The sequence below is a fragment of the Pleuronectes platessa genome, chromosome 2 (assembly GCF_947347685.1).
Source record: "Pleuronectes platessa chromosome 2, fPlePla1.1, whole genome shotgun sequence".
Lineage (NCBI taxonomy): Eukaryota > Metazoa > Chordata > Actinopteri > Pleuronectiformes > Pleuronectidae > Pleuronectes > Pleuronectes platessa.
This window is the reverse complement of record NC_070627.1, coordinates 9,166,187-9,193,914: the sequence shown is the minus strand read 5'-3', so window position 1 is coordinate 9,193,914 and position 27,728 is coordinate 9,166,187. Positions and strand designations below refer to the sequence as shown.

Here is a 27,728-nt window from a genome sequence, read left to right as displayed (position 1 = left end):
AAACCAGATTCAATGCGGGCGGCAGTCTGCCTCGACCATTTAGGGTGAGCGGACAAAAATGGGTTGGAGAGGAGAGATGGGTGGAAAAGAGGGGAGAGAGGAGAGAGAGATTATTTTTTTGGGGGTGGGCGAGTTAGATAGATACAAAGTATTGCATGTTACTTATTATTACGTAGAGATGCCTATTTTTGACTCTTGTTACTGTAATATTTCCCCATAGTGGGACTCATATGTGTGAGAGAGAGAGAGAGAGAGAGAGAGAGAGAGAGAGAGAGAGAGAGAGAGAGAGAGAGAGAGAGGGCGTTACATTGTGAAAGTTCAAACCGGAAACCGAATTTGTCGTCCCGGAAAACTTGACCAGCGTTCTTCGTTCCCAGGGTTCCGTGAGAGCCGTTTGCCCCACCCCACCTCCTCGGCGCTATCTATCTCAATGTGCGATTCTCAGAGAAAAACGGGGGCAACAATAATTCAGAGCGAAGCGGCGAGCGAGCGTCTGTGGTTTCCCCGGGCGGTTGATCGGAGCGGACGCGGCCTCTCGGCGGTGCGAAGATGAGCGTGTCGCCGCCGGACCAGTGATTGAAAACACCGCGGTACGTCCATGTATCATGCACATGTAGCCGTAATACTGCCACACGGATTCAAAGGGAATACAAGGAGCCGAGAGACTTGACAGCGAGCTGTACCTGCGCCAAACGGGCAAATAGCGGCGGATTTTTCCACGAAGATCACCTGGATTTTTTTTTTTTTTTTGGGGCGTTTTTATTCAAGGACGTCCAGCTGCCAGAAGAGAGAGAGACCCGCCTGAGCTCGTCCGGAGAAGCTTCCCCGATGTGAGGAGAAATACAAATTAACGTTACGGGGAGAAGAAGGACGGAGAAGGGGCCTTTTTCCGTGGGTCCGGTCAAACCCTTCCGAACAGGCGAGCGCTAGCATCTGTTGACGGGGGGAGGAAATCATTTTGACATCGGCTAAAAAACCGGATATTATTGATAAGGTTGCAAACAACCTACCCCCCCCACCACCCTAAAAAGAAAGAAGGTGTATAATGTGCAGGATTGGCGTTAGAGAACGAAGCCCCGGTGTAGCCTGATGATTCACATGCCGTCATTTTAAGAGGAAATATTTATTTTTTATTTCCCCCCTATTTGACATTTGATGTGCTTTGATCAGCACCGATTGAAAAGAATCCCGTACAAATAACAACCTAAAAAAAAAAATTATATATCTAAAGGAACAAATAAAAAAGGTGGAGGAAAAAATAGCGTTTGGGTTGAGAGTGGAAATGAATGGCAGTGTGAGGAATCTGCTGAAGATGGGCACAGGAGGAGACATTTGCTGAGAAAATTAACTATAAAAAGCGTAGAAATAAATAGATTTAAAGAAAGAAGAAGAAGAAGAAGAAGCCACCGTTTGGCTCGAAAGGAAACTGGGGACCGCCGACCTTCATTCATGTGCATCGCCAGGCTGGAAATTTCACAGCCACTCTCGTATCAGTGTTGATGACTTCATTGCGGATTTACAGTGAAAAACACAGGAATCAAGCGTCTGTGAGGGCGGCATCGTTGCTCTGCTCATCTCTGACTGATCTCTGGTTGATTCATTGCCAGTAAATAGCCACATCCATCCATCCATCCATCCATACTGTGCCAAACGCCTGCTGGGGCCCCCAGCGTCTCCTACCTACTAACAGGTTTACATCTGTCTCGTCTGCATCTGGCAACATAAATGTCACCCATTTTGAGCCAGGTGTTCCTCTGCTGGGCCAGTCTAGGAATTTAGGATCCACTTCTTCCTCTGATCAACACCCTCACCCTCCCTTCCTGCACCCAACCACCCAACCAACCAACCACCCACCCACCCTGCCTCCCCCCTGAACCTGTCACTGGGTTTGTTGGGAAGATGGGCTGTCTTGGCAATAGTAAGACCGAAGACCAACGAAATGAGGAGAAGGCACAGAGGGAAGCCAACAAAAAGATAGAGAAGCAGCTCCAAAAAGACAAACAGATATACCGGGCGACTCACCGGCTACTACTACTAGGTAGGTTTTGTGCAATTTCCTCATTTATATGTGTGTGTGTTTGTCTGAATTGCTGCACCCACTAAAATAACACAATAATAATATCTATTATCACCCGTTTATCCACATGTTATCGCCATTGTTACCGATCGTACTCGTCCTTTAAAACAAATGTTGAATGAAAACTTCCTCGGCCTTTAACAGCGAAGCAACAATGAATGATGCAACGACGTGAAGTCACTACACCAACTGGTTCACACAGTGTCTCGAAGCAGGACGGCTGGAAACCAGGGCCTGTCACCCTGCGTTCATGGGTCATTATGGAGCGAGGCTACTGAACATGTGAGAGATGGTGGACAGGCAGAGGCAGATAGACTCACAGGCACCATGCAGAGGCTGGGAGGCCACCGATAGGCGTTTTGCATTGTAGTTTCTTTGTCTCCACACATGCAAACTGCAGAAATTGTGATGTGTTTGCAGGAGCGGTTCAGATGCCGGATGCCTTCACCTTGAGTCATTCAGGCTTATAGACTTCATGTGTGATGCTCTCTTTTAAGTCTCACCTTTTGCATAATCCTCTCCAGACCAGGCACTCTTGAAATGGATATTCTCTCATCAATCTTTGAAACCGCTTCAATTTTTTTTCCAATTCATAATGCTCTTTTGTAGCTTCATTATTGAGGCCCCTCGTTTCACGCTATAACATGAACCTGCTAAAACCGGGTATTCTTCAAAGCCCCCTGGAGTACGTACGGATTGCAAATTAGGATTACTATTAGGATTACTAGCTTCCCTTGAATGACTGTCCCATTCATTCTAATCTGAAATTGATCCTAGATTCGAGCACTCACGCTCATATTGTAAATATCAGGCCTGTAGCTGAGCTAGCTCCTAGTATTTGGGTTAGGTATAGTTATGGCCTGGCTCCTCTCATTTTCAGAGTGCTCAGAATTTAGACTTTTTCTCTTTCACCCAAAACATTGTCTTCCAGTTAGGCCGATTCTTTGTCTACTCAGCCGTGATGCCATGCGTTCTACAGATCAATCTGTATTTCAGACAATGTGCCAACAAGTACAGCATGTGGTCAAGTGTACTCTGCCTCCAACCTAAACAAGCAACTATTATTCGCAAAACACACTTTAAATTTGAAAAATAAGGCCACAAAAAGACTACAATGTAAAAGTAACATTTAATTTCCTGTATGCAAAAAAATATATTGTATATAATATTTAATATCAAATATATCTAGGGGATCATAAGATGAGTATTGTGTCAAAAAAAGTTAGTATTTCTTTCATTTGGAAGTTTCTGGTGTCCTCTCTTTTGGATAATGGATAACGGAAAAAAAAATCACCTTTTTATATGAAAACAGTTATTTAATGAAACCATCTCAAGGGGGAACGTCTCTTTGGTGGAACTGCAGATAATTCATAAACATCTGAAACTAGATACAGCTTTTTTTGTAAGAGGTCACAAGCCATAGAGTTTGGAAACCATGTTCAATATCATTAGGATATTTTTGTATAAAATATTAATGGGAAAATAACTAGTAAGTGCATTTGTTAAATAAATGAAGTGAAGTAAACATGACCATTTCCTTCTTAAATGCAGACAAGACGTATTATAAGTAAACACAGTACCTGAGTAAATATACATGGTTATGTTCCGTCTCAGATAAGAACCATCGAGCCACAGCCGGTGCTTTGATTGCCTCATTTCTCGTCGTCCTTTTTCGTCCCCAGCAGTGTTGCTTTTGTATAACATGGCTCACCTTGAAGGGACGGGGAGTTTAGGTGCGGGACAGTGTGGGTGCTGCTCCTTCAACCAGGACCTCCGTAGTTTTAGTTAGAAACAGAGCCCTGACGGAGGAAATCTGAAGCATCAAGTTTGTTGCTCTCTAAGTCATCTTCTTCTCTGATCTTCCATCAAAGTAGCTTCTCCTCCAAGAGACCAGAGAATCCAGTGACATGTTTCCAACCATTATTCACCAGTTTCACATGGATTTTTCGTATGCTATTTTTGAGTTTTACAGTTGTAAACCTCTTTTGTCTCATCTGTGTGTCCTTTTTTTGCTTTCAGGGGCCGGTGAATCCGGGAAAAGCACGATAGTCAAACAGATGCGAATACTGCATGTCAATGGCTTCAATGCAGAGTAAGTGTCAGTCACACGCCGGAACCTCCACACACCCACAGCACATGTGATTCACTCAACAGACTCATTTTGACAGGATCAGATATGAAAATCTTAGTCGTTCTGAGAAGAATTATTTGTGCATTTAGATTTTGAGAGATGCTCAGCAGTTCCCTGTGCACTTCCCTCAGCTGCACGAGTGAGAGAAGTGAGGGGGGGAAGTTCATTGTCAACGATGTGGAACTTTAGTGAACAAAATCCTCAGGAAACAACCTCAACAGAGTGATTTTCAGAAGATATAAACTCAGGAAAATATTATCATCCTGCAAATAATCAAGATACAAGATTTAGTTTGTACAAAATACAGCTGAAACAATTTGTTGCCAATAAATGAAAATGAATCGGCAAATATTCTGACAAACAATTTTATAATTTGACATGTATTTATTTGTTTTAGGCAGAAATTATAATATTCTGTGTTTCCATCTTCTCACATATGAAGTTTGTGTTTTCTTAGTTTGTTTATATCATATTTATTGAGTTGATGTCATAGTAAATTTTGGATTTTGGACTGTTGGTAGGACAAACTGAAGCATATGATGAACCAGGTTGTTTCAGTACAAGTTGCTCTTGTGAATTAAGTGTCTCTCTTAATGGAGCACATTATAGGGATAATAGAGCGGCTTCTGGAGCTGGCTTTAGTTGTTCTGTTCAAACACAAAGCAGATAATGTGTATTCATGTGTCCTTTGACAATACAATGTCAATTAGCAGCTGTCGTCCTTCAGTCAGGAAGTAGAGAAATTATATCTCTCCCACTTTTCTGAGTTGATATGTAATCCAACTGAGTACTGATATGAAAACTCATTTTGAACTCTGAGAGATTTCTAGGATGAAACTGATTTCCATACCAGTGTATATTTATATATTTTTGTTTCGTGGGCATGTTAGGGGCGGACTCCTGTTACTGTATTAAACCGTCCACTATCACTATGGTCTGAGGAAGAGGATGGAGTCAAACGTAATACTCAAAGTTGCGTGACGCAAGAAGAATGCTTTATCTGTTTCAGGTTTTATGGAAACATTGCTCCGGGTGTTTTCAAGCCACCCTGTCTTGTGAATTTCCAAAAACTCAATCCCACGTTGATGCAATGGAAACAAAAGTCACATTTTTCTATTCTTCATCATCTGTTTCCTAGAAAGGGCTTTTGGAGTAGGAGCATCATCATGTGCTTATTTTTGGGACATGTCAAACAGATGCTCCTCACAGACTCAGACGCTTTGGAGTTATGACAAATCCATAGTCGGCTGCGACGCCCCGGTCGCGTTTAGCCTCTGGGGTTTGTTGCTCTCTGTGGTCCAGGGGGGGTGGGGGGGTAACCTTACTGGGTTTCCCCTCTGGGTGCAGGCCAGTGCCAGTCTGTGCAAGGTGCTGGGAGAGTGAGGAAGATGAGGACAGGAGGAGATGATGAGGGGTGACACTACAGTCATAGCAGGGGGTTAAGAGAAAAGAGTGAGAGGAGCTGTAGGGTTGAGGTGAAACAAGATCGGTGTGGCAAGTGGGTGTTACCTTTTTGTTTTGTTTTTTGTTTTGGGTGCGGGGGGGGGGGGGGTTCTAGTGTGAGGAATGTAGTCTTTCTGTCTTTGGTTGAGCTGCCATCGATCTGAGTGAAGTAAAGGAGCAGAGAGTGAAGCAGACCCATCTTTAGAGTTCAAACCTCCTGTCCCCTCTGACAATGTTTCTCATCTTTCTTGTTTGTATGTTCAGCCGTCCAAAACCCCCATATATTAAATTCACTATAACATAAGACCGAGGAGGAAAGCAAGTTGTCACACTAAGGAATTCAGACGCATATGTCGTCCTTTGCCAGTTGATCTGTTTTTTCAGATCAACTCCACAGCCTGACAGATTTATGGTTTGATCGATAACATCAGGCGATGTGCGCCTCAATATCAGTATCTGCATTTGTGTTTGATGATATGAACACTTCATTTTCAGAATAAACAATACAGAATATTTATTTCCTTTTATTCAAGTTCTAAATGATTTATTTATTTGACTATTCATGTTCTGAATGAGAAACCTTTTTTGAATGATAAATTACTTATCGTTCTTAAAGCTCCAGTAATCACTTATTTTACTTTCACTTTCATTGTTTGTTTAAAACGATTCATGTTTAACACGGAGGGAATCGTCCAGTTAGGATATCTAAAAAGCATTTCAAAGTCGTCCTCTTAAACATCCTTAGTCAGGGTAATGTCTCGGTTACAGCAGCAGGCTGTGATGCTGACACTGTCACATTTTCAGCAAAGTCGCATCGGCAAAAACATATTTATTATCAAAAGTTATTCCTCCATGCTTTTACTTTGAAGTCCCTCTACTGAACATGGGTATTACAGGTTTGATTTCAGTCTCTGCACTGTTGCTGTAATGTGAAGAGAATTGACTTAAAGACCCATATGTGGATGTTATACTTTGTAACCTGTTGCTCTTCAAAGAAATGACACCATGCAGCTGCCTGACTCTGTAAACAGCTCCGAGGTTAATTCATTTTTGGGAACTTCGATATCAAACCTGAGATTCAATAGTCAAAATTGAACTGTTACAATCTGCAGCTCCGTGTCCTGAAAGACCTGTGTGACTTTAAACCTTCACCGCTGGTATCAGTGAAGTCCACAACTGGGCCTCATGTGGTGATGCTGAAACTCAGTTTGTCTTCACATAGACAGAATGAAGACGAGTTCTGTTGTTCTCATTTGGCATCAAGAAGTGCACAAACTCAGAGCTTGCAGCAAAAACAAAGTTATCTGTGCATCTGGAACATTTATCTCCAGTCTGACAAAGAGAAGCTGGAGAAGTTTATTATACATCGCACATTCCAACCAAACCTACTTAACTATCAAAGAAAACATTTCTTTGCCATTATTTTGGAATAATTTAAAAGCAGTTTTTCTCGTGAAAGCAACAGATCCTGTACATTATCCATACTTGGATTTACAGCGGATATATCTCTGCCAAGTTTAGGAAAGTTTTTTTTCACTAATCTCTGTGGAGCCATATTTTGGAAATATTCAATGTTTTAATTAGAACTTAAGGAAAGTGTTAAACAATACTCGCAGTGAATGATGTCCAAATTGTTTTGTGTTAAAAAATGACTCAAACTTTTCTTTGTTCTTCACAGGGAGAAAAAACAGAAAATTCATGATATTAAAAACAACATTAAAGAAGCTATAGAGGTAAGAAACCATTTTCAATGATAAAGTCTAATGTCTGAGATTTTGTTTAACTGTTTTTTACACGTTTTCCCACCATGGTGACAGCAATGATAAAGAGATTTGATAGTTTCCTGCTCAGATCAGTGAATAATAAGACTAAATGTATAAAATCTGTGTAATAGTGTGTTAATCATTTAATCAAACAATTACTTGTACATATAAATTAATCTCTCAGAATAAAAGCCAGAGTCACAATAAGCTAATTCTGATGTTTTTACGCAGCAAATAGAGTTTAACTTAACAACTGATTTTAAGATATTGAGAAATGAACCTGAGCAGCACTTGAAGCTCCTCACTCTCGTAGTGTAAATGTAAAAAGGATGATTATTCCCCCTGTTGTACACTGTGTTTTTTTTTCTGTTTATTGTCGTATAACATTTTCTGCGTCTGTCCTCTCCATACAGACGATCGTGGCCGCCATGACTACGCTCACACCGCCATGCCAGTTAGCCTGTCCTGCAAACAAAAGCCAAATCAAATATGTCATGCACCAAGCAAACCAGAAGGATTTTGAGTTTTCTAAAGTAAGTGGCACTTTGTTTTCCTTCCATGTGTTGACTCTCTGACTTCGATAGCAGCTTGTTTTCTCCTCCTTTCTACTTCATATATACTTTAACAGCTGCTTTCGGTCTGATGTCACCTGGACGTCTATGAAAGTGTTCTGTCCTCACGTCTTTTGCATCTTTTCACCAGAGACAGTTTATAATGAATTGACCAAGCAAGCAAAACATATAGCGTGTTTATTTGGGGATTAACTGGTCCTGCAATTTGTGCAGTTTTTTCAATTGACTAAGACTTGATCTGCAAAATTTCTAATGATCTATTTATTCTAAAACAAAAAAAGGCTAAAGTTCCTTGGTTCCTTTATAAATGTTAATATTTTCGGGTTTTCAAACTAAAATATCCTTGGTTAGAAAAAATAAGACAAAGAATAAGAAAAATTGCTACTGGCATCAGCCAAATGATTCATCTTGACAATAATATACAGATACATTGATAGTGAAAGTCTTTTTAAATTAGCTGCAGGCCTAATCTTTTTTCCATTTCCAAAAATGGACTTTCAAAAGTTGCAAATCTAAATTACATCATGGTTTGTACTTATTTCCTTCTTTAAGGTTTCCAGCTGATAAAGTGAGCTTCATTTAAGCACACTTAATTCTTCAGTACATTCTTATTCAGTGTTTTGGTGTTAAATTAGTTTTAAGTATTGATCATAACTGCATTTAATGTCAGTCAGCTGGAGCCTGCAGGTGTAGGTTCTCTATAGGTGAGTGAGGTACCTCGTTCAGCAGCCTGTATGAATCCGCCTGATGGTGCGTTTGTGCTCCGATTCAGTAATTAGCAGGTGTGCTCCCGCTTGGGAGGCCGTCAATTGAATGAGGCTCTCACCTGAGAGATCCAGAGCGCCCATTAACACTGATTGTCTGTAATAACCCTAAATGTGTCCAGAGGGACCTGTCCTGCAGAAACACAGCGGCTCAGAGGGATTCCCCCTGAGCCGCCGGCTGCTCCCAGTGACCTGTCAGGCAGCGGCTGCAGGTCCCTGCGCTGCACCAGATACTTATTTATTCATTTACTGACGTCTTCCTGGCGCATTTGTACTGTTTTAAAACATCACAGACGATCAAAGAATTTATAATCCTGTTTTAGACTGTCAGGAAGGTAACATCGGAGGCTTAACACTGCAGGGACAAAGATCTGTAATCTGGAGGCACAGAATCTGGTTTCCTGAGAACAATTTGCAGAAATGTGAAGTTGCTCTTTAAAAATTATGGAAGGAGTCCTGTGGATTAATTGAGAAATGATTCTGCAGGATAATCAATATTAAAAATGAATTACTTCCAACTCATCTTCAAAGTACCTCATGTTCAGTATATCAATGAAAGATCATACATGATTAATTCAATGCTTAAACAAAGATATTGCAGGTATTTAAAATCTTTTTGAAGTCACATAATCACATATCTTTCTTGTCATAAACTCATTGTTGATTTGTTGATTTAAATTATAGTTGAGATCTTAAAGTCACTTTTTGGATTTATTGGCATTTTTTTTTTTTTTAGAAAATCATAACATTTTCTCAAGAAAGATTATGAAAATAAAAAAAAACTTTAATCAAACATTGTGAAAGTTGGGAAATTATATATTTACTTTAATGCATCTAAAACAGTAATTAACCGAAAAGGTGTGTTATTACTTAAGTTGTTCATCAGTATTGTAATTTTTTTCTGATGCGGGAAAAGTGACGCAGATGAGGAGGAAACTCTGTCCCGGTGTTTTTCCAATGCGACGGCTTCAGTGATAACACGGGGCATTTTTTTTCTACCAGCTAGATTTGTCTCTAGCCGCTGAGTTTCCAGGGAACAGTCTGTGTATTTGTGTGTAAGCAAAAGGAAGTCTCCTGATATCGTCTCTGCTACGTCATGGCAAATTTATTACGCAGGCCTGTCTCAAGCCGACCCTTGCCTCAGGCTGTCACTCACCAGACTTCCAATGAGGTCCTGCAGGGTCTTTTCGGGGGGGGGGGGGGGGGGGGGGGGAGACCAACACTCGACCCTTGATCTGGTACTGAATTTGGTCTTTTCTCATGGGGGGGTAGTGGAGCCTCGAACAGGTTTAAACATTGGTGTTAAGCTGAAGTACATCAACGATACGCCCCAGTCTCACAGACACAACGTTTGGCTTCAGCTTCATAGATTCTGGCCGTAGAAGTGAGCGGCCGGCTGTAGAATAGAGTAGAGAAAAATATCTGATAGGCTCATCCTCTCATCTGACTCCTCCACCATTCTCCTCCTCCTCCTCCCACTCCGCCGCTCATGGCCTCGGGGCCTACTGGAAACCAGTTGGACTGGTTGACGCTGCCTTCAGCAGGAGTGGAAGAGAGAGAGAGAGAGAGAGGGAGGGAGAATGAGCACAAAGCCTGGCTTGAATCTCCACAGTCGCTTCTAATTTCTTTTCAAGCTTCGTGTCTAATCATTAGCCTCCTAGTTAGTATTCAACAAAAGTGTTTTTCAGGATATATTAATAATAAAATTGAGCATGTCTTTTTGCGAGATAAAAAAACTAAAACAGTTACTCAGGCCCTTTCAGTCCCGGCAGACTGATTTCTGCCATCCTCACCTGTCCTCAGCTTCCCTGCTCTTACTCCACAAACTGTGATGACGTCTGCTCTCCTTAAAAACCTTTGAATTTACATACTTCATAGGACCAAAAATCATTTTGATGAAGATTCACTCTTCCAGGCTGTAGATGTTGTGTGTGTATATAAAGACAAATCTCCTGACCCTCCGCATACTGCAGCATACTGTACTAATTATTTGAAATGTAGTTTTTTCCGTCTTGAATTTTAGTTTTTTGTAGTGAATTTGAAGGACATTTTAAAATGCACTTCTTTTAAGATGTTTACAAAATCACTTGGAATTCCACAAAAAAGAGACACTATTTCCAAATTCACTTAAAAACCGATATACACAAATGTGATTTTAGAAATCAAAGCCCGTTCATGCCTACTGCAGATTTTTCCTCATGCAAAATGAACTACTCTAAAATACTTTTAGAATTGGTGTCATCTTATTCATAATGTGATTAACGACATCAGATGAAACTGTGCTTGTCTGTTTTAAAATAATCTGAAGTAGATTTTGGCTGCAGGTGAAATAGAGCTTAGCTGATAAAAATATATTTTGATACCTAGTTGTGAATGACTGCTTGTTATATTGGTTTAAAAGGAAAAAATAAGAATTTATGCAGTTTTTTTAATTCCTTAAATGTAGTTTTCAGCGGAACTGGAAATTCCTCAGTTTTGGATTAGCATGCTACCTATAATTTTAAAGTCTTGGTTTCATAGGCTTTCTAGGAATCTATGATGAATGTTGATGTAACTATTTTTAACTCGGCTACTACAAATTTTGTTGAACTTCTCCTTGAAACTTGGATAAAATAATGAGGGTGTACTTAAAAATGTTTAAAACTGTACTTTATCAATGTCCCTCCTAATACGTACCAAATAGCCTTTCTGGGATATACACTCATTAACGGCTAAATACTGGAAAATATGGGACTTTAAAATGTAAATGTCACCTTTCAACTTTCTGAAAAGCTGAACTTAATCTAGTTAGTCACAGATGACCTGATCTTTATACGGTCATTGTCGCGACTGATTCATCATATGACATCAATGTATCCTTATACTTTTATTTAAATAACATAGAGATATGTTGTTTTCTGATTACACCTGGTGGATCGTTCAGAAAACCCTTTCCTCAACCTAATTCTGTGAAATTTAAATCACATGGTTTCTGAACGTAGGAAGAATACATAACTCAATATAAAAGTTTACATGACAGCGTCTTTCTGTCGTATCAATGTATGTATATGGTTAATTATAGATTTTTTTTTCTCTTTAAATTGTTGATCAGTTAATTACAAGTAGCTTGTCCTTTAGAGTTGTATGTGAAACTTTAAACAATTCTTACTTAGACAGCTTATTTATACACTCAGTTTCATATAATACACTATAATTTAACTTAATTTATTTTTTGCTACTTTGGGATTATTAAATATAAAGCATGTTTAATATAACTATAGATTCGACTGTTGGGCTTGGATTAAGAGTTACTTACATTTTTAATATGACATTTTTATTAAATAAACTGTCCAAAACTCAAAAATATATAACATTATATTACATTTACCATGAAATAGATTTTTAAAATCACTGATCTTAAGCAATTAATCAACTCATATTTTATGCACTCAAAATAACAGTTCTCACATTATGTCACAGTCTCTTTTCTGTTGTCTGGTTCTTCAGGTTTAATTTAAATTCTGTAAAAAGGTTTTTAAAAGATTGTTTGTTTTTTTTTAATTAATTATTTGAAATGGTCTTAGTTTAAATAATAGTTTTTAATACTTGATTTTAACAAAAGTTGAACAATATTCCAAACTTTTCCATGAATTTTCTGCTGTTTATCCAAGTGCAAGCTATGTTCCATTATTAATTAATGATAATATTAGGAATTATTGTCCTTAGGGCTTCAACTAATGATGATTTTCAGTATAAAATTAATCGTTGGTTGATTTGGTAAAGAAAATCAGTTGATGTCTGTAAATGTGTTTTTTTTGGACTGTTGTTTTGTGAACGAAAATTCCCAAATATTCTATTAATTTAATGTAAGACACAAACAGTATTTCTTTTGAGAAGCTCCTTGTCAGCCTGAACAATGGAAAAGTCATTATTTGATTATTCCCCACTAGATTTTCTGATGACCGATTAACACTTCCAGGAAGTAAAAACAAGTGCCCGTATGCCTGTTAATTTATTCCCTCTGTGCTAACTCATATTCCAGCAAAACATCTACTCTCTATCTAAAGTTAATCTAAAGTTAAAGAACAGTGATAAACCAGATAAAATTAGATTTCAACTAAAAGCATCAACTTGTACGTTATGTTATCTCACACAAAAACCTTGAAGAAAGGAACAACCGATCCTCCAGACTCTTTGTGTTCCATCATTTCTGCTGCTTATTACAGGCAGCTACTCAACGACATGTCTTAATGTATTTATTGGCCAACAACACCGTCCCATTCATTTACTCATATCGGTCACTGACGTAGTAGAAATCGCTAAATCCTCCTTACTCTCGGCTGAATTAAGTATTTTCAAGATAGTTCAACTCTGTGGCTCATAATGGCTTATTTGTGCCGGACGGCATTTGTAAGTGATCAAGTGGAGATCGCAGCGAGGAGATAGGCCCCCGTCCAGTGACAGCCGAGCCCTGTCTCAGTACAAAGCTCTCCGTTTCTTCATGAACTCGGTGAACTGTTGTATTTCCTGCCTCTGTTGGAGCCCGCTCATCTGCTGCCGCTCCTCTCCACTCCGGCCTTAAACTCCAAACTAATCCACAGAATATCGCTGCCTCCTTCCATCCGTCCTTAAATGTTTTCACCCGTCGAGGCCCAGACGACAAATATGGTCGTAAGCCAGAGTCACATGTTCAAAGGGGATCATTTGTACGGCTCCCGCAGTCTGGACAGTTGATAACCTAACAAACTTCCCCTTCTCTTTAGGGCTACAACTGATAATTACTTTCATTATGGATTTATCTGCTCATTGGCTTCCTGATTCATTGTTAACAGTCTAAAACCCACATATTTTTAGTTTCCTATCATATGTGATATAGAAAAGCATCAATGGGGAGCTGGAAACAGAAGATCATTGTATTTAGTGACCTGAATATCTGTTGATGGATCAGTAGATCCTCTCTTCTCTGCAAAGGCCAGAAATAATAAAGATATATATCAGAAGAAAGGTGGCACATTCAGACTCACAGCTGCTATTTCTTGTAAAGATTCCTGTTTTACTCGCACACACTCCGCACCTTTCCTCAACCTTCTTTCTGTCCCATCACATCTTTATTTCGGAGCCAGTACAAGAGTCTGATTTACGGTTGTTAGTAGGTGTGGTATAATGTTGATCCGGATCCTTCTGTCTCTCTCCAGGAGTTTTACGACCACACAAAGATGCTCTGGCAGGACGATGGCGTGCGGGCCTGCTGGGAAAGGTCCAACGAATATCAGCTCATCGACTGTGCACAGTAGTAAGTCTCACCTCCTATGCACACGCTTTGGATTACACATATCTTCTAAGGGCACAACCATTCAGCGTGCGCGCTGGCAGGTGTCGGGGTGTTTTGCCATGTGGTTTATGTGAGTGCAAGGTGTCAAGGTTCATGAGGCGACACTGACGACACCCAGACGAGAAGTCCTAACGACTGGACCTCGTCAGAATCTGTCTCGACGTTGGTTCATCAAATGAGGAATAAAACCCACATTACTTGAAATAAAATACGCTGTTGAGTATTTTTTATATTGTCAGCAAATCCCCTGAAAACACCAGAACCAACATTACATTAGTTTGACTCTATATTTCAGATTTCTTCACCATGTGGCACTTAGGCCCTGGCAATACGACGAAACCTATAAAAGCAGTCATGAAATGTTACAATTCCATTATTTTGAAATGGCTTAATAACTATCTAAAACCGCTGAGAACTGTAGTTTTTAGTTAACGTTGCTTAAACATGAGTAAACAGTGCATTTGTTAGGGACTATTTCCAGCTGTGGGTTTGGTGCGTAGTCGTAACTCATGTTCATCGTAATGAGGAAACTTGCCGTGTGGCTTTGTGGATGAAGTAATGTTGGTCTGTCGATCTGTCGACCACCTTCCTGGGTTTTGTTTGGATTCAATAAGTTACAGACTTTCATGGTCCCCAGAGGATTCTAATAAATGTGGTGTTCCCTTGAGTTTTTTTTTTTTTTATCTCATCAAAAGTTACAAATGGTCCAATTCTTTGGTTTATATCTGCTCCATATTGTGTTTGGTGCCAAATGCCAAACGTTAGCATGCTAGAGCTCTAAACTATGATGGTAAATGGTAAACGTCTGCTGAGCATTAGCATTGTCATCATTATGGCTACATAACGAAGGCCTGATTAGTTTATTGTATGTGTTTGTTTTGGTATTTCAGTTGGATTTAAGAAAAACGGTCTCCAGACTTATCCTTTAAGATGTTGTGGGGCTTGTTTGCCGATTGTTCTTCTGTGTATGAAGCAGAAGCAAAGGTTGCACTTTTATGTGTTGACCAATACATTGGTGTTTTTCTATTGGGCTGCATGCTAGTTAGCAGTATTGCTAAACTAGCCTCGTGGTTCGTGTGTGTTGTCGGTGACAGCGAGCTCAGACCATGTCCTCGCTCCACACAGTCCTGAATGGTTTCACTGCCAATGTTTTGCGTATCGAAATTATTTGTCACACATGCTGAGACATTTTAGTTTCCCCCCCCAAAGCCTCAGCTTCCTGAACCTCCTCCTCCGTCTGGCTCTTCTCCCTCCCCCTGTTCTGAACACATGTCTTTCTTTCTCTCTTTCTCTCTCTCTCCTTCCCTCTCTCCATTCTGTCTTTCTTTCCTCCCTCCTTCGCTTCTTTTCTATCCTGTCTTCCATTCTTATCCGCCTCTTTATCTCGGTCAGGCCGGCCTCTGTTATGAGGCATGCAGTGGTCACATGAAGCTGGGGCTCTTGGAGGGTGGAGGCTTTGCTGACTCTCTTCCATGTGTGCATGTGTGTTTGTGTACAGTGTGTGCTGCTGCATCTACATGCTCGTGTAAGGTTGTCTGGTTTTCTGTACAAGTGACTTTATGCAGTGGTGGAGGAAGTACTCTAAAAGTGTTCAGATGATCAAAAATCCACTGATTATTTTTTGATTTAATTCTTATATGGTGGAGAAAGGAAGGAAATCCTGCTGTTTGAGAAGCTGCAGTTTAGTGTTTCCCAACCTCAGGGTTGAGCCACTGAACGCTCTTGTGGACATGGACACAGACGACTGCCAACACCATGGATGCGTACTCATTCTCAATTGTACTCGTTTCTAGTCCACTTACAGGACGGATTCGCAGTTGGTCCCTTGTTGAGTGGCAGTGTCACGACACATTGGATGATGATGACAAAATATACATCATTTGGATTCTAGCTGAAACCATCCTTGGCAATATTTAGTATTTGTATGTGGATATAAAAATTTGGATAATTTCTTGTGAAACGTGATATACTCATGTAAAGTATCTCAAAATTGTATTAAATACAGTTATTCAGTAATTGATAAGTTGATTGACCCCAAAATGATGTTTAGGGTTAAAATTTCTTCCTATACTTTCAACAAAATGTCCAGCCCATATATACATGTCCAGGTGATGCATTCAAATAGAAAACATTAAACTGATAACGATCATCTCAATAGCTGCAAATTATCTGCAGCTATGGATATATTTCAGTTTTGGGCTGTAGGTTTAAAAAAAATTGGACTTTAAAAAACTGGATTGGAGATTTCCGACATTTTATAAACCAAATTTGAATCAAGTCAGATGAGTTGATAATGAAAACGAAGGCTCAATGATGACTTCCAGCTGTGGACTGACTTTATGAGTGTCTGTATATTGCATGCTTGGCCACAGGTGTTTGTTGCTGCTGTATGAGATGTGCTGTATGATGATGGAGATGGGTTTGGGTCAACCATCTCTTTAAGATGATCAAGAGAAGCCTTCTTTGTAAGAAATGCAATCGTGGACAGACAGTTACAAGCAAATGGAGAGACAGAAGGAGGAAGGAATGGAGAGACAGATTGAAAGAGAGAAAGAGAGGGCTTCCCTGCATTGCGGGTCCTCTCCTCGCCTCTCCTCTCCTCTCCTCTCCTCTCCTCTCCTCTCTCCCACACCCAGCAGCCCCAGTGTTATGGATCAGATGCTGGGCTGGGTGGCCAGACCGGAAGTGCTCCCCTCCCCCCTCTGTGTGCTTATGTAAACGGAGAAGCAGAGAAAGAGAGAGGGGAGAGCTATTTTTAACCCAGGCAGGCTGCAGAAGGAGAAAGAATGAGCGAGTGTGTTTCGGAGGGAGGCAACTTCAGCATTATTGATGAAGGTTGTTAGCATTAAATGAAAATGTCAACCCTCGATCAGCGCGGGAAAAAGTCAGGGCCACCCCACATAGTCCGCGCCTCGCTCTTTCTCTTTTCTTTTTCTGGTGGAGAAATCTAATTATATCATCCGATTCATGTCGTGATAGGAATAAAAAGAGAGAAGTAACTGATAGGCTGGTGATGCTTTGTTGTCTCCGACGAGGAGGAAGTCGCTGTAGCTTCCCTGGGAGTGTTTCTGCTCCGTCATACTCCTGCATGGAGGGTTTTTGTTGTTGTTGTTGCTGTTTCTTATCCACACTTCCTGACTGCTGTTATGTTTTTGTTTGTGAGGACATTTTGGTCCTTGATTAGATGTGGATGTGTTGATTTCAAATGGATGTGCAGGTTGCTGTAACAGTAGGTAGTTTACATACAAGTCCGAACAGCGTCCCCCGTGTGTCCCTGACGGGGGTGAAGTGTTTGTTTTGTCCCAGAAGACGAGTTCTGTCTGTCAGGTTCTTGTTGTCTCATCCCCACAGAGATCCTGCAACTTTCACACGTTCCTCCCCGGTTGTAAATCACTTCTGAGATCACAAACAAACAAAAAGTACGAACATGAGATTGTCGAACTTTCCTTTGAATATTAAGAGGAGAGACATCTGTTTAGTGGAATGTGGAATAAACAGAAAACTAAATGCAAACACGTGGCCCAAAGGGAACTTGTCAGGAGCCCAGTCGGTCATGAGACGTTGCCGGCTGGTGGCAGACGGTTATGGTTTTGTAGACAGTGAGTGAAATTGTATGAAGTGGGCCGGTCTATGACCTTTTCACCTTTACAACTGTCTCCAGTGGGAGGGTTTGAGGAACTGAAACCGTGGCACAGTGTACGTCAGTTTCTACGACTGGATCAAGAACAAAATGATCTTCATACATCTTTGTTTATGTGGTGGTGTCTTGTTGTGATTGGTTCAGCTAGAGCGATGTGTAAAATGTCCACAGGAAAAACACACAGCTAGCCAGTTAGCTAGTTAGCCAGTCTGCGTTTTTTCCTTCCACTGTTTCTTTATTTTGAACTGATCCCGATTATTCATTGCTGCTTAACGTGAATTAAACGTTAATTCACAACATTAACACTCCCTCTAGTTGCATCAGTTGGATTTACATCAGCAATTGTGGTGAAGACAAATCCCATGCTGATTCATGACGTCATCAAACTAGGTCTTTTTCACTATTGTTGTGATGGGAAACCCCCATTGGCCGAAGTTACTTTACTTTTAGTAGGAAAAGTTAAAAAGCAATATAGATGATAGCTAGTTGTTTGTGCAGCTTTGACAGTTTCCTAAAGCAAGGCAGTTTACATCACAGCCTTGACTATAGCTGTAGCGATTCAAAAGATAGCATTGCATATATATATATATATATATATATATAATAGTTCAACCAATAATAAAATAACCAGTAGTTCTCCTTCACCTCAGGACCTGTGACCTCTGTCAAAGTAAAAACTCTAGTTGCCTTCAGGAGTTGCCTGTTTATGATTTTTTAAACCTTGCACCAAGTTTTTAACCAGGACTTCAAACCACTTAAGCAGATGTGGCGGGTTCATAGTTGCCCTTACTCTTCATATCCAGGTCCAGGCGGAGGAATGTGACCGAACGACTTCATACGTCCTGTATCTGTGTGTGTTTGCATTGAGTGTAGTGTCGCCCGGCACCGACCGAGGCGTATTCATCACCAGTCGATTCTTTGAAATCTTGTCCCTGGGATAATGTGCCTTGGTGTGACATCCTCTCCCCCTCTCCCCCTCTCCCCCTCTCCCCTTCTCCCCTTCTCCCCCTCTCCCCCTCTCCCCCTCTCCTCTCTGCCTCTCTGTGATGTGTAGTGGTGTTTCTGCAGGGACAGAAAATGGCTGGGATTGAGTCTCTGAGTCATCGCGAGGAATGAGGGAGTGAGGGGGAAGAGAGGGGGAGGAGGAGAACGAGAAAGAAGGACTTCTTTTTAAGGGGTTTGGTGTGTATGTGGGGGGGGGGTCTCGTTGTGTGATTACTTATTCTGGTGTTTGATCCAGGTGAGATGTAACATCGGTGCTGATGTGTAGCGTGAGTCAGGTACTTGAGCTCGTGTGCAGCAGCTCGGCCGCCGTCATGTCACTGTGTTGTGATTTTGTGAACGCTGTGTGTGTTCAGTGATTGTGCCGCTCCCAGTGTTGAGCTGCTGTTCAACAGGCCACTGCTCCCAGGACCAGGTTTACTCTTCGGTCTTTCCTTTCTTTATTTCTATCTGATCATTTGTTTTCCTTCTGACCTTTCTTTTCTTTTTTGCATTTTTTGTTCATTTATTCATTTTTGTCTCTTTCATAAAATCTTTCTTTCCCATTTTTCTTATGGGCATGAAGTTCTCAAATTTCCTTCTTCTTCAGAATTCAAGATTGAAGAAACATATTTACATTGTACAAGAACAACACATCTTTAAATCAAAATGTTCCTGGTATAAAGATTAATAAAGGAAATATTCAAATAAAAAAATAAGCATATATTTTGTTTTCTCATTCTATCATTAATAATCAACTGTATTTCTTTTCTCTTTTGTTTTACGGTATTCTTTCACTCTTTCCTTCTGACTTTTCATTGGTTAAATCTTTATATATTCCCTTTTCTTTTTTTCTTGTTCTTCTTTTTGTTCATTCTTAACTTCTTTAATTCATTCTTTGTTCTTTCTTTTCTTTCCTTCCTCCTCTCTCTCTCTCTCTCTCTCTCTCTCTCTCTCTCTCTCTCTCTCTCTCTCTCTCTCTCTCTCTCCCACTCTCATTCCCTGCATTTCTCTCTGTGTATCTCTTTGTTGCCCGCTCTCCACCTCTTCTGTCATTCTTTCTCTTTCTTTTCTCCTCTGTCATTCTCTCTCTCTCTCCTTCTTTCTGTCTTCCCTTTCTTCCCTCTCTTCTCTCCCCGTCTGTCTCTCCCTCGTTCTGGCCTCACTCCAGTCGCACAAGATTTGGAGCCGATTGTCTATTTATAGTGCCTGTGGTTCTGTCGCCATGACAACCGAGCTGGAGGCCAGGGCGCCAGGGAGCTATTTTTGGAGCGACGCTGTAATGTCAGACACAGCCCTCTCTCTCTTTTCTTTCCTCCTCTTTCTCTCTTTCCTTCTCTGTGGATGTGCTGTGTGTGACTGTGTGTGTGTGTGTGTGTGACTGTGTGTGTGTATGAGTGTGTGTGTCTGTTTAGGCCTGTGTGTTTGATTAAGGATTGGCCGGTGAAGCCTTTGGTTTGGTCGCCTTGCAATGTGAAAGTACAAAGGAGCAGTAATCGCTCGGCTCGGTGGACTGTGCACGATCTTCTCCCTCTTTTGAGGAAGCGCCAAAACCCTTTTCTGACTTGACTCTGCATTTCAGCTTTTCCTCTTGTGCAGAGTTTGAGTTCAGGATCCAGGTTTTGACAAATAAGTGATTTAAGAGTCAGTGTTTGCTCAGAGTTTTACGTTAAAATGTTCAAGTTATGCCCTTGGGATGATACAGTTTATGCCAAATGAAGTAAGAAATATGAAGTCATAGCAGTTTTTTCATTACATTTTGGGACATTTTTAAATGTAGTCTTAGATCATAATGAAATTAATCAACAGTACATACACTTATTTTAATTCCCTGTAAATATCCTTATTATATTAACATTAGTAGCCTGATAGTAACATACTTTTTAAACTAGTTTTTTTAATATTGATTGTCCACCAATATCTCAGGTTATATTTACACATTTTTACCTGTTGCAAAAGTTTATTTACATTAACATGATACATTTTCTTGCTGCTTCTAAGTTATGAGAGTTTGACTGAAATAATAAATTATTTTATAAAAAAAAGATTTAAGGGCTTGATCCTGTCGGCCAGCTCAAATGAATGTTTGCATGTGTGTGTCGCTGCTGGGATGCGACGGGCGACGGTCCCCAGATGTTTTGTGTCTGCATCACATTAAAGCTTAAACCATAAACTCTGATAGTTATTAACTTGTCAAAAGCATAAACATATCGTTATTGGGTTTGTTGTCATAAATAATAGCTCTTCTAACGATTAATGCTCTCGGGCCAGACAGTTTTAATAGTATCCTGCAAAGTTAATATTCAATTATAAACATCATAATTTTAAGATTAAAGGGGTAAAGGCCAAGGTCAGAAATGGGAAACTCCTCTTCTTCCTGCCCAGGATACCCGATTATTAACGATGTTTTCTAATCTCAGTAAACGAAGCTCATAATTCGAGGATATTTTCCAGTCCAGCTGTGAGTGTGTGTAGTTCAGAGCTGCTTAATCCTGTGTAGATCAGAAGATGTAAACTAGCTCATGATCTGGGTAATACTTTGTCTTGCTGCTGCCACTTTAACTAAATACATCGCGTGAGTACTGTTAATATAATTATCAGCCGTGTTGGGTCAGTGTGCTGCTGTTGATGCTGAAGCCTCTTGTGTTCTCTGCATGTGAAGATCTAAGTCTGAATTAATTTGATGCTATTGTTGCTGTTGTTGAGATGTAGATGTAGGCCAGTGTTTAACATACATGTTGGTTCAGTTGTTATCTTCACTGTAAGTGCGACGGGGGCCTAATTGAATTGGTGTTTGTGGAGCTTCTGGAAGCGTTTTCAGATCAATCCTTGGAGGGAGCTGCTGAGACGAAGATGTAGCAAATAGGGAAGATGAAGAAAATTGCTAAACTAGTTTTCAAAGCCTTTTTTTTTTTTTAAATTTTATTGTTTTAAAATAATGAATAAAGAAAAAACAAAATAATGAAGCTGCCCGGAAATATAGACCAATATGAGCCTTTTACAGATCTATCGTCATTATATTGCAATATGAAAAGATATGTATTCATTTTTTATGTTTAAATGTTTTAAAATATCCTATTTTTGTGAATTTTATTAATTCATGTTCGACGGGTTTGTGGGAATTTGTTTTTATTAATAATTTTTAGAATAAAGTTTATGGTTAATCTGTAAAGTATCAATTTTTTTTTACATTCCCTTGTTTTATGGGTTTGATAGTATTTTGTATTTATCAGCTTCCAAAGATCCATATCAGTCGGGCTCAATAACTTATAAATAACTGAATTATGAAAACAACCCTATCACAAAACTAAATAAATGGATGATTTAGAATACACATGTACTGTGTTGCTTTTTTTGTTGCTTATTTATTTATGCTCCTCCCAATCGTTGGACATGCAAACCAAAGTCAAATGCAACAAAAGGTTTAAAATAACCACTTTATCTTTTCTAGTAAATACAGAGTTATTTCCATCACTAGACAAGTGTCCTGTGTGTATTTCCAGAGTTTCAGTCAGCCTGTCTGCTACCTCAGAATAACCCTGACAGGTTCTACATGAGACCGCAGACCTCTCTGTTACTGGGGCAGCCACCACTATTATTTAGTTCAAGTTACTAGGCACTGTTATTATTGGCACTTCTCCTATTAATAGAGAGAACTACTAAAAATTGAGCAGCGCTCGTCCTGGACGTGTCGACGCCTCAGACCAGAGCCGTAGATAAACAAACTTGGCCTCGGCAGATGTCTCTGTGTGGCAGCCATGTTGACTCTGTCATCATCTGAGCTGCAGCGTCTAGGTTCTGTCACATCCTGATTATTCCTGTTTTCTTATTTTGGAGCTCAGCATGGGGATGTTTTGGTGGGATGTAGTTAGACCCTCGCAGGCTCTGACCTGTGGACACGGGGCAGAAACAGGCAGCTTGGGCTGAGCAGGGCTGTGGCTGTGCTGCCATGGCCGAGGAGGCTGTGGAGTGGGAACAGCTGATCCACTCGGCCCCTGCAGAGAGCCGATGGTACCAGACTGGTTGGCTCCTTTGTCACGTCCCTGTGTGTTTTTATATGAATATTTGTGTCAGTGTGCGTTTGAGTGGAGATATGCACATGGGCTTGTCTTTGTTCCCTGAGCTGTTTGTCCTACTCGGTTTCTCTTTGAGTCTCATACTGACGCTCTCTCCTCTTCCCTGAGTCAGTGTCTGTTTCCTGTCTGTCTCTGTCTGTCGAGTACGGTACCCTCTGCGGACCCAGCCCCCTGTTTCTCTCAGTGTGCTACCTGCAGCCCTCCTGTCACATTTCACCCCTGCCTGCCACATTCCTAGTTATCTCAGAGGGGGTTACATACCTTTGCCCCAAGAGGCAGCTACTAGGGAGCGACTTGCCTTTCTAGTTGTAAGAACTGCGAGCAGGCGAATCCGTCAAAGCAGACGTCCGTGCAGGTATCAGACACGGGCCGGGAAATGTGTCTGTGTTTGCAGACACGTGAGCAGGGACAGAGTCTACATCAGAAACTATTTAAGCTTGTAAAACCCCAAACTTTATAGAAAAAGAAATATAATTTTTAATAGTTGTAGTCAGATAAAGTTACACAATACTTAACTAGCATTGATTGTGCTCATAAATTTGTAATACCCTCCACTAAGGCCCAGCTGTCCTTTTAAACCAATCATATACCAATATCAGTTCCCTAAATGTGCCTGATTTGTGATTTTTTTACTTTAAGATCCTTTAGGAAAACAGTGAAATTTGCAAAAATCACATATGTTATAGAAAGTGAGACAAATTCCTGGATTCGCCCCCTGATTCGTAACAACATCAAAATTAAAAAGGTTCTTTCCTGACCCATGTCACATCCCCCCAGCAAGTTTCGTGGAAGTCTTTCAAGCTGTTTTTATGTAAACCTGCTCACAAACAAACAAGGGTGAAAACATTAGATCCTTGGCAGAGGTAATAATATTAACACTGTTCTCACTTCACAATAGAGCTTCCTATGGCCAATGTGCTGCTGCTTCAACCTTCAGAGGAGCCGTGGTGGGAGAAAACCTGCAGCGCTCTGGTCTGTCTGGTCTGATCGATGCAGGCCAGTGGGACACTTATGATAGTTGCTTCTGTGGCCCAAAGATAATCACCAAATTCCTCCCAGTGTAGCACCACTCCTCTTTCCACTGCCGCAGCAGCACAACCACCTCCTGCTCTTATTCCTCCATACTCTTTTTATTTTTTTCTTTACATCTGAAAGTACTGTGAGGACAGCTGGGACGTTTAAAAACCTCCATGTTTGTCAGGAGCCCACATGGAGGAGGAGGGATTATTCGTCATTTGGTTTTATTCTCTATTCTCAAGCTTCTTTGGCCACAAGACAAATGTTTCCCCGCCTGATGCTCACGGAGCCGTAGCCTGCAGCCGTGTCGTCTTTCTCGAGGCCTGTTTGTGTGAGCGCCGACTTGTTGCAGCACACGCCTGCAGCAGGTGACCCTGAGACAGTCATCATGAAAACATCAGGGCGACTCACACACCTTGAAAAGCAACAGCGACGAAGGCCAGTTCATTGGAATAATTAACACGCGTTTGGGTTGGAGCTCTGCTAATCTGAAGCCACTGGTGGCCTACACACACACACAGAGACACACACACACACACACACACACACACACACACACACCTCTCTCCTTCTCTGCAAGTACTACTACAGCGGCTCCATTGATGAGGCTTCTCTGGTGTGCTGGTGACTCAGACTGCCTCAGATCTCACTGTGAATTAGAACACACGCCCCCTGGTGGCCGTTTAAAGACCCTTATCCTCCATTTTTCTGTGTGTGTGGGATATTAACAGAGCATTACACTGCAGTTTAGCCTGTATGATATTTTAGCTTTGATTGCAAAACATGACAAATAGAGAAAGATGTGTTTACTCTGTTATAGTGAATATATTTTATAAATTGTTGTTTCTTTGTGTTTATTATGTTGCTGACTTTACAGCAGCTGAGATGTAACCTGAGGTTTTCTTCCTTTTTTGTTTTGCAGCTTCTTAGACAGGATCGATGTTGTCCGGCAGAGCGACTACACACCCACTGATCAGGTGAGATGTTCAAACTTCTGCAGTCATTCATACTGAACCACTCTGTATCATTAACACAACTCTGACTGCATCTGCCCACTGTAGTGTTGAGACAATAAATCCTTTAATCGATGAAGTCAAATAAAAAAATACACTTGTTCCAGCTTCTCTTGTGCTTCTTGTGATTCCTTAACTTATTCTCCTCTTATCGGTTTTTCTTCCCAGGACCTGTTGAGATGCCGAGTTCTGACATCCGGGATCTTCGAGACGAGATTTCAAATAGACAAAGTCAATTTCCAGTGAGATGAGATCAAATTCATTTCAGATAAAGAACTTTCATACCAATGTTTACAATTTGCAAGATACACAGATTTTACAATAGAGCATGTTTAACCACATCTTCCCCTCAAAACATCTTCAGGATACTTTGTCTCCAACCAGTGTAAATGAAACTTTAAACTTCCTCTGTCCTCGCAGTATGTTTGATGTTGGAGGTCAGAGGGATGAGCGTAGAAAATGGATCCAGTGTTTTAACGGTAGGATGTTTGTTTCTTCTAAAGGTTTTTTTTAAATGAATTATTTAAAAATAACGATTGACTCTCTATTTTTCATGAGATGATTGTTTCTTGTGCGTGCATCTGATTATTTAAAGTTGTGGAATGTATGTCGTTGTTAACCCTCCTCTGTTTCGTGTGTGTTGTGTGTGTGTGTGTCTGTGTGTGTGCGATACAGATGTGACAGCCATCATCTTTGTGGTGGCGAGTAGCAGCTACAACATGGTGATCAGAGAAGACAATCAGACCAACAGACTACAGGAAGCCCTCAACCTTTTCAAGAACATCTGGAACAACAGGTCAGAGCTTTTGTTTCTGAATTTTGTAGGAAATTAAAAAGTGAAACAAATTATTATTAGACAAAAGGAGGAAATTAAGCTTTAAAAAAAAAACATACATACAGTATTCACGCTTATGTTCCCACACTACATTTACTATACATTTATTACAGCAGTAAAGTGCCCTGTAATGCTGTGTTTTGCTGTTAAAGTAGAAGTTAACAAAAATGCATTGAGGAGTTTTGTTTCCTCTTTATATTCTCTCTCTATGCTGTGATTGCAATTGTACACACACACTTTACCCCATCAACGTAATCATACTTACAATTAATGTAAATGTGACTGTTACTGATTGCTCTGCAGCTTAGAATTTTTCACTAAGTCACATCTTTTCGGTCCTTTTTAAATGAACGTGCAAAGAAATCTGACTCTGAGCTCGTTCTGCATTCCCCCCCGACAGGTGGCTACGGACCATCTCGGTAATCCTCTTCCTGAACAAGCAGGACCTGCTCGCCGAGAAGGTTTTGGCAGGGAAGTCTAAGATTGAAGAGTATTTCCCGGAGTTTGCACGTTACACTACACCTGATGATGGTGAGAGGTTGACGCTGATATCTGTGTGTCCGACACACATCCATTTATCTTGATGTGTAGCGGCTTTATTCAAATGGTTCAGTGCAGATAATGAGCTAGATTTACTCAAAATACAACAATGATATAAATAGTCTGAAAGTTAAAAGACAGAGACTGTTTCTGTGCATTGAGTAGTTACTTCAGATAGTTGGTCATTCTCAGTTTTGTTTTTTTTTACCTTCAAATTAAATGTTTTTGATCGTCTGACTGAGGCGCAACTTCATTTACTACCTGTGTTTTTATCCAACTGCTTGTGTTTCTATATGTTTCTGTTATTGAGTTGCATTGATGCTCCACACTGTGCAAAGTCTCCTAGATCTGACCAGATTTCTTGTTTTCCAACAGCAATACCAGAGCCAGGGGAGGATCCTCGCGTCACAAGGGCAAAGTACTTTATCCGGGACGAGTTTCTGGTACGTTCACACCTCATGGGCTACTTGTTTGTTTCCTTGTACATTATATGTTTTTATGAGTTTATTTGCCTTCTTTTTATTTCGTAAAAAAATCAGTGAAGATAAACTGGACCTAATTTTCAACGTTAAAAGGGTTTTAACTTTGGAACTTGACGGGCGGTGTTGATGACATGTTGAGGAGTTCATCTGACGTTAACTTCTCTTTGCTTGTGTGTCTCCTGCAGAGGATCAGCACAGCCAGCGGGGACGGCCGGCATTACTGTTACCCCCACTTCACCTGCGCGGTCGACACAGAAAACATCCGCCGCGTCTTCAATGACTGTCGCGACATCATACAGAGGATGCACCTACGGCAGTACGAGCTGTTGTGATGGGGAAGCGGCGCCCGTGCGACTTATTTACCTACCGTCCTACCTATCTTCCCCCAGCCCCCCACACCCCAGCCACCACCGACATGACCAGTTAGCCAATCACCCCCCCTCTCCACCTCCACCAACTTCACCAGACGACTGAGGGAACAAGCAAGCGACTGACCGCCTGCCCCCCCCCCCCCCCCTCCACCCCGATACAACTCCTGCCGCCATACACAGTTTCAGAAGAACCCCGTCGTGGAAAGATGTTTTGTTCTCATGGATTCACCAACAACAGTTTCATCGACTATTATCCAGGACTGATTCCTGTACTCAGCCACACTTCGACCCATGAAAGAGGGTCGAGACTGGAATCTTTGTGCAGGCTATTCCTCCTTTTAGCTCTCTCTCTCTCTCCCCCCCTCGCTCTCTCTCAGATATATGAACACACACTCGCAGGTACACACACACCCACACGACAGCATTAGACATTCAGAGCCCTTAAATAGGTTTTAATGTCTCATATCACACAGAGACACACACACACACACACACACACACACACACACACACACACACACACACACACACACACACTTTTAATACCAAGCCCTCCTGCTTTTAACAGTCGGCAGAGGCTGGATTCAATAATGCATCCTGAGAGAGAGGTAGTTTATTCACCGCGTGCTGACGACGATCCAGGAGGAGACAGGAAGAAGAAGAAGAAGAAGAGAAAGCTGAAAATGGATGGAGGGTGGCAAACTGACGCAGC

The 27,728-nt window shown here is 40.9% G+C and overlaps 1 protein-coding gene across 1 annotated transcript; it reads left to right on the top strand.

Annotated features, from left to right (window-relative positions):
* The first annotated feature begins 403 nt into the window (after positions 1-403).
* LOC128452962 (guanine nucleotide-binding protein G(s) subunit alpha) lies at positions 404-27,688 on the top strand. Its single transcript, XM_053435573.1, has 12 exons — positions 404-2,038; positions 4,097-4,169; positions 7,330-7,384; positions 7,828-7,947; positions 13,925-14,022; positions 24,698-24,752; positions 24,957-25,030; positions 25,209-25,267; positions 25,464-25,584; positions 26,024-26,154; positions 26,539-26,606; positions 26,831-27,688. Exons 1-12 carry the CDS (start codon positions 1,900-1,902, stop codon positions 26,975-26,977), a joined length of 1,140 nt encoding a protein of 379 aa, XP_053291548.1. The 5' UTR covers positions 404-1,899; the 3' UTR covers positions 26,978-27,688.
* Positions 27,689-27,728: the final 40 nt, after the last annotated feature.

Bases quoted from the DNA above. Each gene is read 5' to 3' on its own strand.
- LOC128452962 (XM_053435573.1), top strand. From the start codon at position 1,900: ATGGGCTGTCTTGGCAATAGTAAGACCGAAGACCAACGAAATGAGGAG. The intron at 4,170-7,329 runs GTAAGTGTCAGT...TGTTCTTCACAG, and splicing joins GTCAATGGCTTCAATGCAGA to GGAGAAAAAACAGAAAATTC. The intron at 24,753-24,956 runs GTGAGATGTTCA...TTTTCTTCCCAG, and splicing joins ACTACACACCCACTGATCAG to GACCTGTTGAGATGCCGAGT.